We start from the raw sequence: 16,221 nt of genomic DNA on the forward strand, positions 1-16,221 counted from the left end.
ATAAGAAAACTTGAATGACAAATAAAAATTTAAATAAGATAAATAATAAAATATTTTGCCTATACTTTTCACATTTAATTTTAAAATATTACACCATGTTTATTATAAGAAAATATTCACAAAATAAAAATTATAAGAAAAAATTTATTATTAATTTTTTTACTTATATCAAAACATATATTTTTTATTTTTAATACTTATTTTTTTATTTAGTTCTATTTATGTAATTTATAATAAATATAATAAAAGAGTAATTAAAAATAAAAATAATATTATCAGAAAATTTTTTGACCATTATAAAAATATTAAAGAGAAATAATATTCGTTAATTACTGCAGGAACGTGTCAATCTCCCTATCTTCTTATCAACAATTCAAAGCGATTCTCTCTCTTTCAATCCGCTACTACCAATTCTACAGCAATAAATTGCTACGTTGATCAGTACCGTTCAATTACAACGCACTGCCGATTCTACTGCAATAGATTGCTACATTGATCGTTACTGTTCAATAACAGCACACCACCTCCAGATCACTACAGCCTACCTTTCTACCCACGCATGGTATCATTTGCCCATAAATTTGACAGGCGGTTCTTAACGTATACGAAAAAAAATCGATCAAATCCCTTACAAATCATCGCGAAAATCGGTAAAGAGTTGAGGGTTCGTTTACTTCGCACATTTTTTTAATCCTTTCATTTTCCCTCTAATTTCGCTCACTTTCCCTTGCTTTCTCTCTTTCCAAACAGCTTTTGTGATCCCAAATTTCCATTATCAAATGGAGATGAGGCTGGAAGATTCGTCCTCGCATCGCGTTCTTCTTCTCTACATGGCTCGCGTCGCGCTCTCCGGTAGTGTACGGCCTCGTAATTTTATCAAGTCTCCTATACCGAGTACGCGACGAATATGTAAAGTTGGGGCTTTTTAAGCCTCTCGTTGATAAATTGTCTTCTATTTCTTTAATCTTTAATTTTAATTTTTCCCCTTTTACTGTTTTCGAACCTGAAATCTGAGGAATTTCTGAGAATTATCGTCTTCACTTGTCGATTTGTGTTATGAACTGCCCAAATTGGTGTTAGTGGTTAAATTGACCTTACAAAGAGTTGAACCTTTGGTTTTCTGAATGTTCTTGTTGAATCTGAGTTTATTAGGGTTTCATTTGGTTGTTTATAATGCTTTTATTGTGTAGTTGAAGTAAATCTGTAGGTTTACAGATTTAAAATTTGGGGCTTCACTGTGCAATTTGTGGTAGGGGTTACTTGGCGGTTTGTAGTTATCTGTTCTTTGATCTAGATAGAATTATCCAAAACTTTAATTTGACTAGGGGCGATTTGAGATTAGCGTTTTGGCGGGAAAAATTGGATGGCTGGAAGGAGGGAATTAGGGTTCCCAAAGACCAGTGCTTTTAGCTTAAGAGAGCAATTAGCTAGAACTACTCTTAGCAATGTGAGAGCGCAAGGACACACGTATGTGGAGCTTCGTGAAGATGGCAAGCGGTTCATATTCTTTTGCACTTTGTGCCTTGCTCCCTGTTATAGTGATTTAGTGCTGTTCGATCATTTGAAGGGTAATCTTCACACTGAGAGGTTATCTGCCGCCAAGGTTACTCTCTTGGGGCCAAACCCATGGCCTTTTAATGATGGTGTTCTCTTCTTTGACAATTCTAACGAGAAAGAAAAGCAAACAACGGTATCAAATGATAAATTGGGCAGGTCGTTGGATTATCACAACAATGATAGTAATCTTGCTATTGTTAAATATGGAGAAGATATGAAAGTAAATGGTAATGAGCATAGTGGGCTTGATGAAGTTCATTTTGATTGTGAAAATGGAACTCAAGTTAGGGATATTTATTCGGAGAGTTGTGATAAGGTGATTCCAGGGGTGTTTCTTAAGGATGAAATTGTTGACTTGAGAGTGAGGTTCATTGGTCTAGGTCAAATTGCTGCAAGGATGATTCAGAAGGATGAAGGCTCGATCGAGATTTCAAGAATCTGGTGTGAATGGTTGGGGAAGAAGGACCCAGAGGATGAAGATATTGTCGAGATTCCAGATCATGATTTTGCTATTGTCACTTTTGTTTATAATTATGATTTGGGTAGAAAGGGTCTGTTCGATGATGTGAAGTTATTGCTTTCCTCAAGTCCTGCAGAAGATTCTGAGAATGGGGAGGGTACTGGTAGAAAAAGAAAGAAATCTTTTTCTGACCCAGAGGATGTTAGTGAGTCATTGAGTAAGCAGTATGATTCATGTGGGGAAGATTCTTCAGCATCCAATAGCTCAACTTCAAGATTGCTTTTGGACCGATATGGTGATCAGCTTCTGCACGCGAGATTTATATCTAGCAAGGCTGCTAGACGAGAAATGAGACGACAGCAACGCATAGCTGCAGAACGAATGTGTGATATCTGTCAGCAGAAGATACTCCCTGATAAAGATGTAGCTGCACTCCTGAACTTGAAGACTGGAAATCTTGCCTGCAGCAGTAGAAATTTGAATGGGGTAAGGATTTCCAAGCACCTTAGCTCGGATCACTTGGTTATGGTTTCTTTGCTTATGTGTTTGGAGTGATTTGTCTATGTGTGTTCAGTCATTATCGTTTGTTAATCTGTTTGAGTTTTGGAATTTTGTGTTTACTGATTTGATTCAAAGCTATAAAGTTCTCAAATTTCTTTGCATCCATGGTCTTAAACTTGTAGGTATTTCATGTATTTCACATCTCCTGCCTCATACATTGGATACTTTTGTGCGAGTTTGAATTGAAGACTAACCAGCCTGTGACTCCAAAAGTGAAACGGAGGTCTAGAAGGAAAAATGGAAGCAAGCGGGTTCAGGCAAGAAAGGATGGAGAATATATATTTACAAATCAAATTTCTTCATTGTTCTGCCCAGAGTGCCAGGGTACTGGCGTGAACATTGAAGGGGATGAGCTTGAGAAACCCACTATCTCTCTCTCACAGGTTTGATGTTTTGAAAATTTTCCGTATTTCTTGAATTTTTTATTATTTTTGTGGTTTTCATTGCCTTCTGTTATACTTGAATCGTAAATTTCATCAGTTGATTGTCATAATTTTAAACTGGATTTCAATACAGTCTGGGCTCTGTATGATCTACTTTTCTAAAGTGATATTCAAGCAAAACTTAACATTTTTCAGTATGAACTGAATGTAATGTACAAATTGTTTTCATGTGCTTGGGTTTGCTGGACCCTTACAGATAAGGGTTTCATTTTCCTACAGAAGTATTGGAATATTATTTCATAAAGACAAGTAGAAATCATGTATGTTTTTTGTTTTTCAAATATAAGATTAAAATTTTCTCTATTGTGTCAGATGTTCAAATATAAGATTAAAGTGAGTGATGCACGTAAAGCTTGGATGAAAAATCCTGAAGCATTGCAGAACTGCTCAACAGGTTTCTATTTCCCTTCCCGATCTGAAGAAAAATTTCAGGTTTTAAAACTTCTTTCTATTTTTTATTTTTTGGCTCTTTTTCTTTCTTTAGTTTGTTGAAATCAATTTCTTCTTGCAATTTTCAGGAAAAGGTGTCGCCTCTAAAATTGCTTCATTTCTACAGTGCTGAAGTGTAGTATCCACTGACAAGCTTCCTTGGATGAGCTTGCAATCTACCTAGGTTTAGTTGTAAGCAAAAAGTTTGTGTGACCTGTTGTACTATGGATGGTATTTAAGACAGAAATGTGATGCATTTGGGGCGTTTTAACCTTCGTGGATAGCTGTATATATGTTGTCTAACAGAGGTGAATATATCAGTGTACATTGCTGACATATGTCTGCACTGTAAATGTAGTGGTGGGTGATAATAGAGTGCTCTTGAATATTCAATGGCTTGTCTCGATTTATTTGTTATCGTTTCCTTTTTCCTTTCGGAGGACAATTTTATGGTGTGTTTACTTGATGAATGAAAATTTTGAAATCGAAATTAATGATACTTTTATTTGTAGAATTAAACTTTAGAATTAGAATCGAAATAGGGTCGGACTTACAAATTTGAGTGTCGTTATCATAATTTTGATTCCTAAGGGGGTGGAATTACCTATATTGCCCTCATAATCCTTAAATTGTCATTAATAAAGTTTGGTTGTTTTTATATTTGGTCCCTATAGAATTTATGAAAATACCCAGAATTTTTGTACTATTTACAAATAGATCTTTTATAATGATGAGGATGGTGAGATTATTATTATTATTATTTTTTAATGTCTTTATTATTATTAAAATTTATTAATTTTATTGTTTTAGTTAATATGATTGTCATTATTATTACTCTTAGTTTTATTATTATTTCATTCTTATTATTGTATTATTATAATAGATACAAATAAAACTAAATACAATAATTAATAGAGGGCATTTTGGTAACTTAAAACAATTTATTTCAATTCTTAGATAAAATAAACACATCAATAGGAATGCAGCTCATTCTTATTCCGATCCTACATTCAAAATAAATAATTTACTCTTATGGTTAGTAATTAGTAAATACACAATTAATGTCTTGAATGACAAACAGGAAATGTATTACGTGGAGTTAGAAATTAATGCTGTGTTTATTTGTTGGAATAGGAGTGAGAAGTGTGGATTCATTCTACTCCAATGTTTACTTGCTCAATTAAGGAGGAGAGTAAGGGTCTTATTCATTTTTAGAGTGAAGACTGAGATTTCTACTCTCAAGAGGAATCCCTTCCTTTTTTTACTATTCCTTTATTAAAATTTATATTTATTAAATAAAATAATGTTAATAATATTATATCTATTTAAAAATATTATTATATTCATAAAGAATTAATAATATTATTATATTATTAATGTCTTGAATGACAAATAGGAAATGTATTACGTGGAGTTAGAAATTAATGATGTGTTTATTTGTTAGAATGGGAGTGAGGAGTGTGGATTCATTTTACTCCAATGTTTATTTGCTCAATTAAGGAGGAGAGTAAGGGTCTTATTCATTTTTAGAGTGAGGACTGAGATTTTTACTCTCAAGAGGAATCTCTTCTTTTTTTTACTATTCCTTTATTAAAATTTATATTTATTAAATAAAATAATGTTAATAATATTATATCTATTTAAAAATATTATTATATTCATAAAGAATCAATAATATTATTATATACCATTTTTATTTTAAAATATAATATTATTATATTTTTTAATTTTGAATAGTATTATAATTATTAAATATTAATAATTAATAATAATAAATATTTTATTCTAAAAAATTTTAATTTTGTAGTATATTATTAATAATAATGTTTCATTTGTTCTTCGCTTATCAATAATTTTTAATTTACATAATTAAAATTAAAATTAATAAAAATACGATTTACATAGTTAAGAATATTAATAATAATTACTAATTTTTATGATTAAAATTAATAATAAAATAAAAAGTTTATTTTACGAATATATTATAATTTGAAATAATTCATTCCTAATGTATACACAGTAAACATATAAATGAGATTTTGATTTTTATTTCACACTTATTCTAGTATAAGTAAATAACTTACTCTCACTTCCACTCCATACTCTCAATTTTAAGATTTCACTACTCAGGATTCTTAATCAAATCCAATCCAAGAAGTAAATGTTACCTAAATTTTTTGTTGATGTTTTGATTTCTTTTTTTTATTTGGCCCTTTAGCTACCATCTTCATAGTGTTGGCGGGGAAGCACCAAGCTTTCTGATGGGATTATGTTGTCCTTCAAATTAGTGTTCCTGTTATAGCCCCTGTTTACATCTTGTCATTTCTCAATGAAGTATATCTTAATGAGTAATAGATACGCATCTTTCGAGTTTTTATCGGGACTTTTACTTGCCAAGTGATGTGTTATCGATTAGTAGTTGTTACCTGGAAACTTGAAATTAACGATGCGTTACTTAAAATGCAAATTTTGTGGATTAGCGTCATTAGTCATAATGCATACAGCTAACACTTTTCTTGGATTAGCGTCATTAGTCATAATGCAAATTTTTGGATTTGGATTTTGCACTCACCCTTTACAGACCTTCAGAATATAAGAGGATTCAGTATGGTTTATATATATATTGTGTAATTGATACGTAGAGCAATTGGTCTGCTCCAGTCGTTGGGAACTGTTCGACACTATGTGAATGCACTCAACAGAAAAATGGTACGGCTCTCTGTCTTGGATTGCTTGCTATTGGCGGCTGAACGTGTCAAAATAGTGTAATTGTTTCCTACCATGACCATCAGATAATCCAAAACTAGCTAACTTTCGAAGCATGCATGTGTATTTACATTGCCTGTTAGGCTGAGAATTTGCCCTCAAACATTGCGGCACGAACCATAGTTAATTTAGTGCGTAAACTAATGTATATGTTGGGCAATCAAACTTATCAAAATAGGCATCTCAAGTCAACGGTTTTTCCTCAATTTAGATGCTACCCTCCACCTAACTATTTTCAGAAGTAAACTCCCATATGGATATTGCAACTTTTAGCTTGCAACGTGTGACTACGTTGCCGAGTTTTACTTTGTAAAAGAAACGGCTAGCGAGCCGGCTCATTGAAATTCTGCAAGTATACTCACAATCATATACGCCGTCACCTTCATCCAACAAAAAGTTAAACCTGTACCAAAATCCCAAGTTGACGTAATGACGAAACGGTTTTCAAATAATAAGTTAATTGAGTAATTTTGAATAGTATAAAATTAGAGTTTTAGAACCCTTTATATAGTAATTTTAAATGTCACGAATTTATTAAAATAAGTAAATATAAAATATTATTTTATAATAAAATTCTCCTAATCAAAATAAAAAAGGAAAACAAATGACATTAAATTGAAATTCTAGAAGAAACGATACAAATATTACAAGAATCAAGAAAAATAGTAAAAAATCTTAAAATTGAAAAACGACTAAGAAAAAGCAAAATTTTTTACTTGACCACAGGGCAAAACAATGCAATTGATTCTGGTTTGGTCCGTCTTGTCACAAGTTTTGAAATAGTATATTATACGTAAAAAATGGACATTAGTTCCCCTCACTTAGAAAAGAACTCGTCCTCAAGTTAGGATGATACAACTCCTCGTCATCTAAATGATATGCGAGCAAATCAGCCACGTTGAAAGTGTGAGAGATATTCCAATTGTTGGCAGTTGAATCACATAAGCATTACCATTGATCTTCTATACTGTGCGAAATGGACCGTACTTCTGCTTTCCTAACTTGGCACGAAAACTAAAGAATTGACTATGTCGTGTGTGTACCATCACCAAATCACCCTCCTAAAATACTTTCTTATGTCGATGCTTGTCTGCCTCAGCCTTGTACTTAGCATTGGTAACCTTCAAGTAAGCTCAAACTTCGGCATGAATCTGAAGAGCCTTTTTTGCCAGATTATTCGTTCCCTTGCTTCCTCCTGTCACCATAGGCATGATAACCATATCACAAACATAGTGTGGGGAATAAGTGTAGACAATCTCAAAAGGGGTCTTGCTAGTAGATTGATTGACCATGCTGTTGTAAGCAAACTCAACCTAAGGTAAGGTGTTTTCCTAGTTTTGTTGCTTGTCAACACAAACACACCACAACATATTGCCCAAAGTGTGATTGACCACCTTTGTTTGACCATTGTATGCAGATGAAAAACACAATTAAATGGCAACTGTGTGCCAAACTTATCTCAAAGATGATGCCAAAACTTACTGATGAACTTCATATTTCTGTTAGAAGCGATAGTCTTTGTAATACCATGCAAATGCACCACCTCTCAAAAAAACAAATACGTAACTGAAGCGGCATCTTCAGTCTTCTTACAAGTAATAAAATGCGCCATTTTCAAAAATCTATCCTCCACCACCAATATGGAATCCCAACCTGTCCTTGCGCGCGACAATTCTAACAAAAAATCCATGGACAAATCTAACCAAATATTATTTGGAACTAGTAATGACATGTTTAGGGATGGCAATGGTACCCGCTAGGGGTGGGCAAAATACCTGACCCGACCTGAAAAATTTCAGGTTCGGATCTGATCGAGTTGTAAAGGAAATTCGATCGGATGAAAATGGTGAAACCCGATCGGGTTATGATCGGATCGGGTTTTCGATGACGAGAGTGATGTGGTTAGGTGAAACCAGACACTCCGAAATATCTTACAATGAACTAAGGGTATAGACAACCCAAAAAGACACAGACTCTCCTTGGTCACTTAGTCTAAAGGCAGGGTTCCGTCTATTGTCTTAGAACAAAGAAAAAATGGCAGCCTGACTAGCTTTCTGATGCACAAGATCCTTTTTCAAGGCAAGTGCAGAGCATACTTGCAAAAGATAGACATTGAACAAGGGTAAGAGTTCTAAACCTAGGATCTTAGGATTAAAGAATAGAAACTAAGGTTTTAGTTTTCCATAGGGTGGAATATTGAAACTTCAAATGTTATCTAAAACTTCCTCTGATTTTTATTCAAAATAACTCTCCTTATATAAGGATAAGGCGGAGAAAAGACAAAAGCTGGATCGAGATCATTCTAGCTGGCATACAAGCACACTGGCACACTTATTTTACAAAAGTAGGTAGGGCTCACTGGTACAGTAGTGGTCGACAAAAGTAAAGTGCATGATTACATAAGGACAAACAACTTTTAAAAACTAAAGCATAAAGCACTTTATTTTACATTATTACAAAGTGACAAATCTCTTAAGAGATATTGACGCGTCTTCAGATGAGGAGGAATCTGTCTCATCAGGGTCACGATTAGGGTCTCTGTCTTTCTTGAAGATTCTTTCTGGATGAGAACATCTTGGAACACATGGCCAAGGGCAATCTTGGGTTTTTAGTGATAGAGGAGTTGGCTGAGGGTAATGTTCTGGTTGGGTTGAAAATGGCGGATATGGAGAAGAGGATGATCCACAGAGTTCATATGGTGATGGTGAAGGGACTGGAGTGAAGTCTTCATAAGGGTCTTGGGAATCTTGAAATAGAAAGTCAGTATAATTTGGCTTTTCTTCTTTTATGATGATTCCACAGTTGGGAGGTTGGGAATGTAAGGATGGTGTAGGGATCATGAACATTTCATGTTTTGGTCTAAGAGATGTGTGGAGGATATCCGGTTGGTCTGGAGGAATATGGTTGAGTTCCATGAGGAAGTTCTTCAAGGAAGTTTTGATGTGAGGAACTGTGGTCCATTCATAACTCTAATTCTGGGTCCAAAAAGCATTGGTATGAGGCTGTTGAAAGTATGGACGATGAATGATAAAAACAGAAGTGAACTATTTACCTTCTTGGTCTGGGAGTTTTGGAAGACGATGTGTGTCAACAATCTATGGTAATGGTGAAAACCAATCTCTGGATCATTGAGCTTGGTGAGAAAGGGTAAGACTGGGAAAACCATTTTTGTGGCATACAGAACAGTAAGACACCACGTATACCAAAGTTCATCTTCGGTAATATCTATGGGAGGTGTAATTACTAATCCTGTGAGGAAAAGATGATTAGGATGAAAGTTAGGAAAAAACATAGGTTCTTGACTCATCGTGTAGATGTTCATAAAAAACCTAAAGAGGAATTTTCTAGCGAAGTCTTGAATCGAGTGAGCTAATTGGAAAGTCATGTTGAGTAGGAAAGACTTCTGGGTGAGAGCTGTTTTAGGGAGTGAACTAGCCATGGCAATGATCGGGAAGGTAATCTGAGAAGTGATACAAAAGAACTAGGAAGGTTTTGGCTTTGGAGTTCTGGATAGTAAGTCTGGGATGAGGTTATGATCACCTTTAACCTTTTATATGCTGGACATGGTAATCATATCTTGAAAACCATTCTTTAAGCCGAAGTAAGGTTTTTTCTAGAACAACCTTCTGTTTAAAGTTTAAGATATTGGGAAAAGCTGAATTATATAGTCTGATCAATAATCTATGACCAATCAAATGGAATTCAAATTTCTTGATACCATTTTTCACGGCTAAGATTTCTTTATAGACTGTGTGATAATGCTTTCGTCCATCAAGGAATTGTCCACTTGCATAAGCAATAAAATGTTCTTTTCTATTGCATTCTTCAAGGAGAATGGCCCCCCATGACTCATCACTTGCGTCTGTTTAAAGGATTCTTTTGCCGTCTATAATTAGCTTTAGAGGTGGCGGATTTTGAGCAATCTGCTTTAATTGCTTTACAGCATCTGAGTGGATATCAGACCAGGATGGTGGATTGTTTTTGAGAAGTGCAGACAACTTGCTTGTATGGTGATTGACATGTGGCAGGAAATCACATATGTAATTGATGATTCCAAGAAACTGTTGGACTTGCTTTTTTGTAAAGTTACTTTCGGGAAAGTGGAGTAACTCTTGTGCAATGTGGGGTCCAGGCTGATAATGGCCATCTTGGATTTTCATGCCAAGAAAGTCAACAGAGGTTGTCGCAATTGTACTTTTCTTGTCAGAGATCATGATTCCATGTTCTTGGTGATTTGGAAAAACTGTTGGAGTAACTTGTGATGCTCATCATGAGAACTTGAAAAAAAAAAAGCAAATCATCAATGTAAACAAGGGTATGGTGAAGGATTGGCTGAAAAATAGTGGTCATGACCTTTTGGAAAATGGAAGGGACAGTTTTAATGCCAAACAGAAGGACTGTCCATTGGTAATGGGCATTTGGAATACAAAAAGCAAGTTTGTATCATTCTGAAGGGTGAATGCCAAGTTGCCAAAAACCAGACTTCAAGTCGAATTTTGAAAAGATTCGAGCTTTTTTAAGGTGGAAAAAAAGGTTGTGTCTGTTGGGTAATGGAAATTTCTGATCTTGGAGAAAATTATTGAGTGGCTGATAGTCAATGACTAATCATTTTTTGCCACGAAGAATTTCAGACCTTTTTTCAACATAGAAAGCTTGACAAGCCCATTGAGAATTTGTAGGCTCAATGAGGCCTTGTTTTAGCAATTGGGTACATTCTTGTTGGGCCAAAATAAGGTCTTGTGGGGTCATTCCTGTATGGGTAGCTTTGGTTGGGTTGCTGTCTTCATTTAGCTTGAAAGGTAAGGATATGAAGAACTTTGGGTTTTTCCACAATGGGTTTGGATGGGTAAAAAGGCTATGGTTTTCAGGGCAAAATTTGAGGATTTGATCTATAATGACTTGGTATGTGGGTGGTGAATGGGCTGAAGAATAAATCTTTAGGGTGTTGGTGAAGGGTTTAATCATGGATTTGTAACGAAGACCAGAGGAAGTAATCTGGACATTTTTTACCTGATGTAGGATGTCAAAACCTACAAGGACATCTTTGTTTGGCAAGGCTGAACCAATTAGTCTTATCCAAACAACACAATTAGGAAATAATTGAATTCCTATTGGATGTTTAGTAATTAATTTAGTTGTAAAGATCTTTCCATCAACTACTTTGAAGTGTTCTTCCTAAGTTTTCCAATACTCAGTAGGAAGAATAGCAGGATTAAGCATGCTTCGCTAAGCACCAGTATCGAGAAAACCAACGGCTGTGATGGGTTTATGATATTTGGAATGGATAATTTGGATTTTGACAGAAGGTATGGGTATGGTATGGTCATGGATTAGGATGGAGGAAGGTTGGACTGTGCAGACGGGTTCAAAATCAGAACTGTCTGAATCACTGGATTCAGCTAGTAAGGCAAAGACTGTATCATCATTTGGTTCTTCTTGTTCTGAAAACAAGTGTTCAACTTGTTCTATGGTTGGGGAAAATTTTGTAGTGGATTCCAGGTGTTGGATAAGCTTGACTGCCTTCTGAGGTTTGACAGGACAGTCTTTGGCAAAATGACCTTTCTTTTTGCAAATGAAACATCTGCTCTTCTTTCTGTTAGGAAAATCTTTGGAGTGGGATTGCTTTTTCCTAAAAAAGCGAAATCGTTGAGTACGCCGTTTCCTGGATGGAAATGGGAATCTGGATTTCTTGAAATGAGACTTTTTCTTTGATGAACAGTCACATCTTTTTGGATCTTTGCACTTGATAGCCAAGTAAGGCTTTTTGCAAGCAGATCTGAAAGGTTCTTTGTCTTTGATGAGATCCTAGAAAATTTTCTTTTGTGCACACAATTTGTCGAGGCATCCCATAACAATCTGAAATAATTTTTCCAATGATAATGTGTCAATGTTGAGTTTGTGAGCAGCTAACTGATGCTGGATCTCTAGCTATAATTCTTCTGGAAGAGAAGCCGGAAATACATGTCTTTTGTGTTGAGGGAACAACATTTCACGTTGAGATAATCCCGTCTTGCAACTTCAAAAGTAGCACTTGGTTCTCCAATAAATTGATCATGGAAAAGGGCTAAAGCCTGAGAAACATCAGGAATTTGAATGAACTGAAGTTGTCTATACTGTCCAAGACTGTCAAACCAATCTCGAAGAGAACCCGTAAATCGAGTACTGAATTCTCGTAGAACAGATTGGGTTGTGGCATCTGGAGCTAACATTTGGACATCGATCTAAGTAAACAACTCTTGTAGTCTTTCTCTCCACTTTGTGGTAGGGATATCATCAAAAGTAAACCATGGAACATTTGAAGGTTTGGAGACTTTTGGTGGAGGTGGAACTGTTAACCAGTTTCGTGATTTTCTTCATTGGTGTCAACAGGATCAGTTCTTGGGCTAGTGTCAGTGGTACCAGACAGTTCAGTAGGTTCTGCCATGAGGAGTTTGGAAATATCAACTAGATTTAAATCAGAAGTGTCTGAGTCAGACAAATCAGATGACTCAATGGACGATGAATCTGTGTGTGAAGGGAAACTTTCAGTAGAAGAATCTAGAGATGGAGAATGAGAAACTTGATGAGCAGAATATTGGTACATGGGCTGTTTTTCTAAGGAAACAGAGGTTTGGATTGGCGGTGGTTGGGTAGATTCATGTAAAGAAGTTGGTGATGGAGAGGGTGATGGTTCAAATCTGGATGTTTGTGGATTTTATTGAGGAATGGGTTTTTGAACTGGGACTAGTTTTGGGGTTTTCTTTGGTTTTGGCTGAGGTCGTGGATGTGGAGGAAACAAAGTGTGGGTCATACCAAAAATTCTAGAAGGTTCATATGTTTGGGAAGAAGTTGATGGCAAGAAAGGATGGTAGGTAGGATTAATTACTGGTAATGGAGCAGAACTTGTAAAAAGGGTAGGCTGGACCTTTTCTAAATCAATCCTGGCAATTTCAGCTTTCAAAGCTCTTATCTTAGCTTCTTTTTTATCAAAATCAGGACTATAGACTCGTTGAGCAAGCATAGTCCGAAGTTTAGAGTCAAGTTGAGTAACTCTGTTATGAAGATTTTGATAGATCTGATTTAACTTATCTGAGATGGTATAAACCTTTTTCTCAACCTAGTTGGTTTTGTGTGTAATGTTGTCTACCTTATGATGCAAGGTAGTGATTGTTTGGTTTTGTGCAACAGCATTTTGAGTTTTCTAGTTTAAGACTGCTTCAAAAGAACGAGGTTCTTCTAAATGACCAAAAGGGGTTACTGCAGATGGGACAAATGGTTCAGAGATGAAACTCTTTTGTTGGTCAATTTTTTTTTCCAAAGGCGGGAACTGGGCTTGGTATTCTGTAGATGTTGATGGGGAAAACATCATCTAGGACTGTATGTTAGGAGTGGGATTAGCATGGATGGTCATCTATCTCAGAATCATCTGTTGACTATGCGAGGATGAACGCTATATGATCATCATATTCTGTCTGTTCAGAGAAATTGGACTCAACTTCATCATGTTTAGAGAGCAGTGAAGATTTTTCCAGGTGTTGAATGAGACGAACAGCTTTAGCAGACTTGTTTGGACAATTTCGGGCAAAGCGACCGCATTTTTCACAAATGAAACAACGATTATGCTTCTTTTTTTTTTTTTAACTGGGATTGATCCTTCTTCTTGAAGTATATGTAAGGTTTTTTTGCCTCTTTTGGAGGATCGGTGAGGGTGCTTTTTGAAATGACCTTTCTTCTTGGTTAGACAAGTGCATTTTTTGTCATCTTTGCACTGGATTTTGAGGTATGGTTTTTGCAGGCTGAGGAAAAGGGTTGTTTATTTTCAATGAGGTCTTTGAAGAAGTCTTTTTGTTCGCACAATCTGTCAAGACATAACATAGTCAACTGGAAAATTTTTCCAAGAGAAATGTTGGCTTTTTCCATATTGAAAGCTGTGAGTTGTCTCTGAAGTTCTGGCTGAAGTTCTGGAGGAAGTGAAGCAATGAAAACATGCTTTAAAGTTGGATCATTAAATCCATTTAACTTGTAGTAGAGCATGCTCATTCTCTTGTAATGTATCTCCAAATGGTTGTGCTTGAGAGAGCAACATTTCATTTGATGAAATTCTTTTCTGGAGGCTTCATTTGCTGCAGCTGGTTCTCCAATGAACTGTTCGTAAATGACTGTAAGGGTTGTTGCGACTGTGGTTTGAATTAATTGAAGTTGTCTGTATTCTCCCAGACTTTCAAACCATTCTCGTAAAGAACCAGTGAATCTGGAACAAAATTCTCTGAGAATTGATTGAGACTGTGCATTTGGGCGCGTCATTTGGACATCAACCCAAGTAGCAAATTCTTGGTGCCTAGCTGGCCATTTGTGGCGAGGAATGTCATCAAAAGTGAACCACTATGTCAAAGATGGTTTAGAGGAAGTTTCAGGTGCTGGTGGATTTGGGGGAATTGGTTCAATTTGTGAACTGCCTTGATCTGCATTTTCATCATCAGATTCATCTACAACCGGTGTAGATGTGCTTGGTTCTTCCGTCTTTACTGATGGTTGAACCATGAGTAAGCCAGAGATATCTGCATCTTGAGACTTTGAGTCTGAGGAAGATTGCTCTTGAGAACTAGAACTACAATCGGAGGATGAGTCTAAATCTGGATCACTACCTTATAACCCAACACTTGGGTAAAAGTATTGGTGTACAGGAGCTTTGTCTTTCCTTGGTTCAGGAGTTGCCTTTGGAGAGTCTTCATGTATTGGAGAGGTTTCTTTTGGTTTTGGTTATGAAATTTTGACTTTCGTGACTAGCTTTTTGGATGCTGATGGTGGTGTTGGATCTCTGTAAAGGAGATGAGAAATACCAAAGAGCTTGTTATAGTCCATTGGCGGTCTGGAAGGGTTATAGAAAGTTTGATATGTGTCAAATAGAGGGGCAGGAATTGGTAAAGATTGAGTTTTGGTGAAAAGGGATGGTTGTTCTTTGTCTGCATCTATTCTGGCTAGATCAGCTTTTAGTTTTCTAATCTCTGCTTCTTTTTTGTTGAATTCTGGACCTTATATACGATTGTTAATCATCGTTCTGAGATCAACATCAAGTTCAGAGATTATGTTCTACAAATTCTGATAGATCTGTTCTAACTGAGAACTAAGTGACTCCACCTTTGTTTCAGTTTTTGTCACCTGGGTTGCAACTTTGTCGATTTTTCTCCCAAGATTATGAAGTGCTTGGTTTTTGCCAATTTAAGACTGCTTCATATTGCTTTGGACCTTCTGGTTGACCAGAAGATGTGATGGGTGACTGCACAAAAGGCTGAGAAACAACTTTGGTCTGTGGATCTGTTTGTTTTTCAAGTAGGGGAAATGATTCTTGGTAGGATTGACTGGAGGAGGAAAACATCAGGCATGACCTGAGCTTTGGTGGTGAAGGAGTGGGTTCTTGTGGAATGGCCTTTGTGTTTTCTTTTTCTATCCATTTGAGAGCCTTTTTGTAGATTGGTATAGGCTGATTTGAACTTGGATCATCTAGTGGTTCCGGAGAATATGATCTGCAAGGAGTCTTTGGATGGGAAGGTTTCTTCTTTCTCCTTCTTCTTCTCCTCATGATTTCAAAGTCTTCATCATCGTCATATGGATCTTCGAGGCAAGGGCAATCAGGATTGCACATATGGGCTTCTCCTACTTGGAGGGTTGTTCCAATGTTTCCATTTGTATTTTTAGGATCTTGGGTTTCTTTTAGCTTATTTAAACTCAGCAACCTTGCTATGTAATAAAAAATTAGAGATGAATGTTATTTGAATTTGAAAGATTATTCTTTCTTTAGTTCTTTTGAGAACTAGTAAACTTATCAAGAATTTGTATTCTTGTGGCGTTCCAAATTTAGACTTATCACTCACCTTCTCATCTATTTCTTGAGTCTGGCGTCAATATCATTCTCTATACCTTTGGTTCATGTTTTCTTAAGCATTGGGTCAAGGTTTTGTTTGTCTTAAATTTGTTTAGAACTTTCTTGGGAAGTTGAAACTACAAATTAAGTGTGGGTTTGAAAGT

General features: G+C 35.8%; 1 protein-coding gene across 4 annotated transcripts; it reads left to right on the plus strand.

Annotated features, from left to right (window-relative positions):
* Window positions 1-486: 486 nt before the first annotated feature.
* On the plus strand, window positions 487-3,843 carry LOC102608093 (uncharacterized). Of its 4 annotated transcripts, none has more exons than XM_006470068.4 (5): window positions 487-650; window positions 751-2,503; window positions 2,701-2,961; window positions 3,334-3,453; window positions 3,540-3,843. In XM_006470068.4, the coding sequence occupies exons 2-5, from the start codon at window positions 1,364-1,366 to the stop codon at window positions 3,588-3,590; spliced, it is 1,572 nt and encodes a 523-aa protein (XP_006470131.1). In that variant the 5' UTR covers window positions 487-650; window positions 751-1,363; the 3' UTR covers window positions 3,591-3,843. The 4 variants fall into 4 exon arrangements, with proteins under 4 accessions (XP_006470131.1, XP_006470132.1, XP_006470133.1 ...); XM_006470069.4 differs by having other exon boundaries at window positions 516-664; XM_006470070.4 differs by having other exon boundaries at window positions 516-657.
* Window positions 3,844-16,221: the final 12,378 nt, after the last annotated feature.

The sequence above is a fragment of the Citrus sinensis genome, chromosome 2, assembly GCF_022201045.2.
Source record: "Citrus sinensis cultivar Valencia sweet orange chromosome 2, DVS_A1.0, whole genome shotgun sequence".
Classification (NCBI taxonomy): domain Eukaryota; kingdom Viridiplantae; phylum Streptophyta; class Magnoliopsida; order Sapindales; family Rutaceae; genus Citrus; species Citrus sinensis.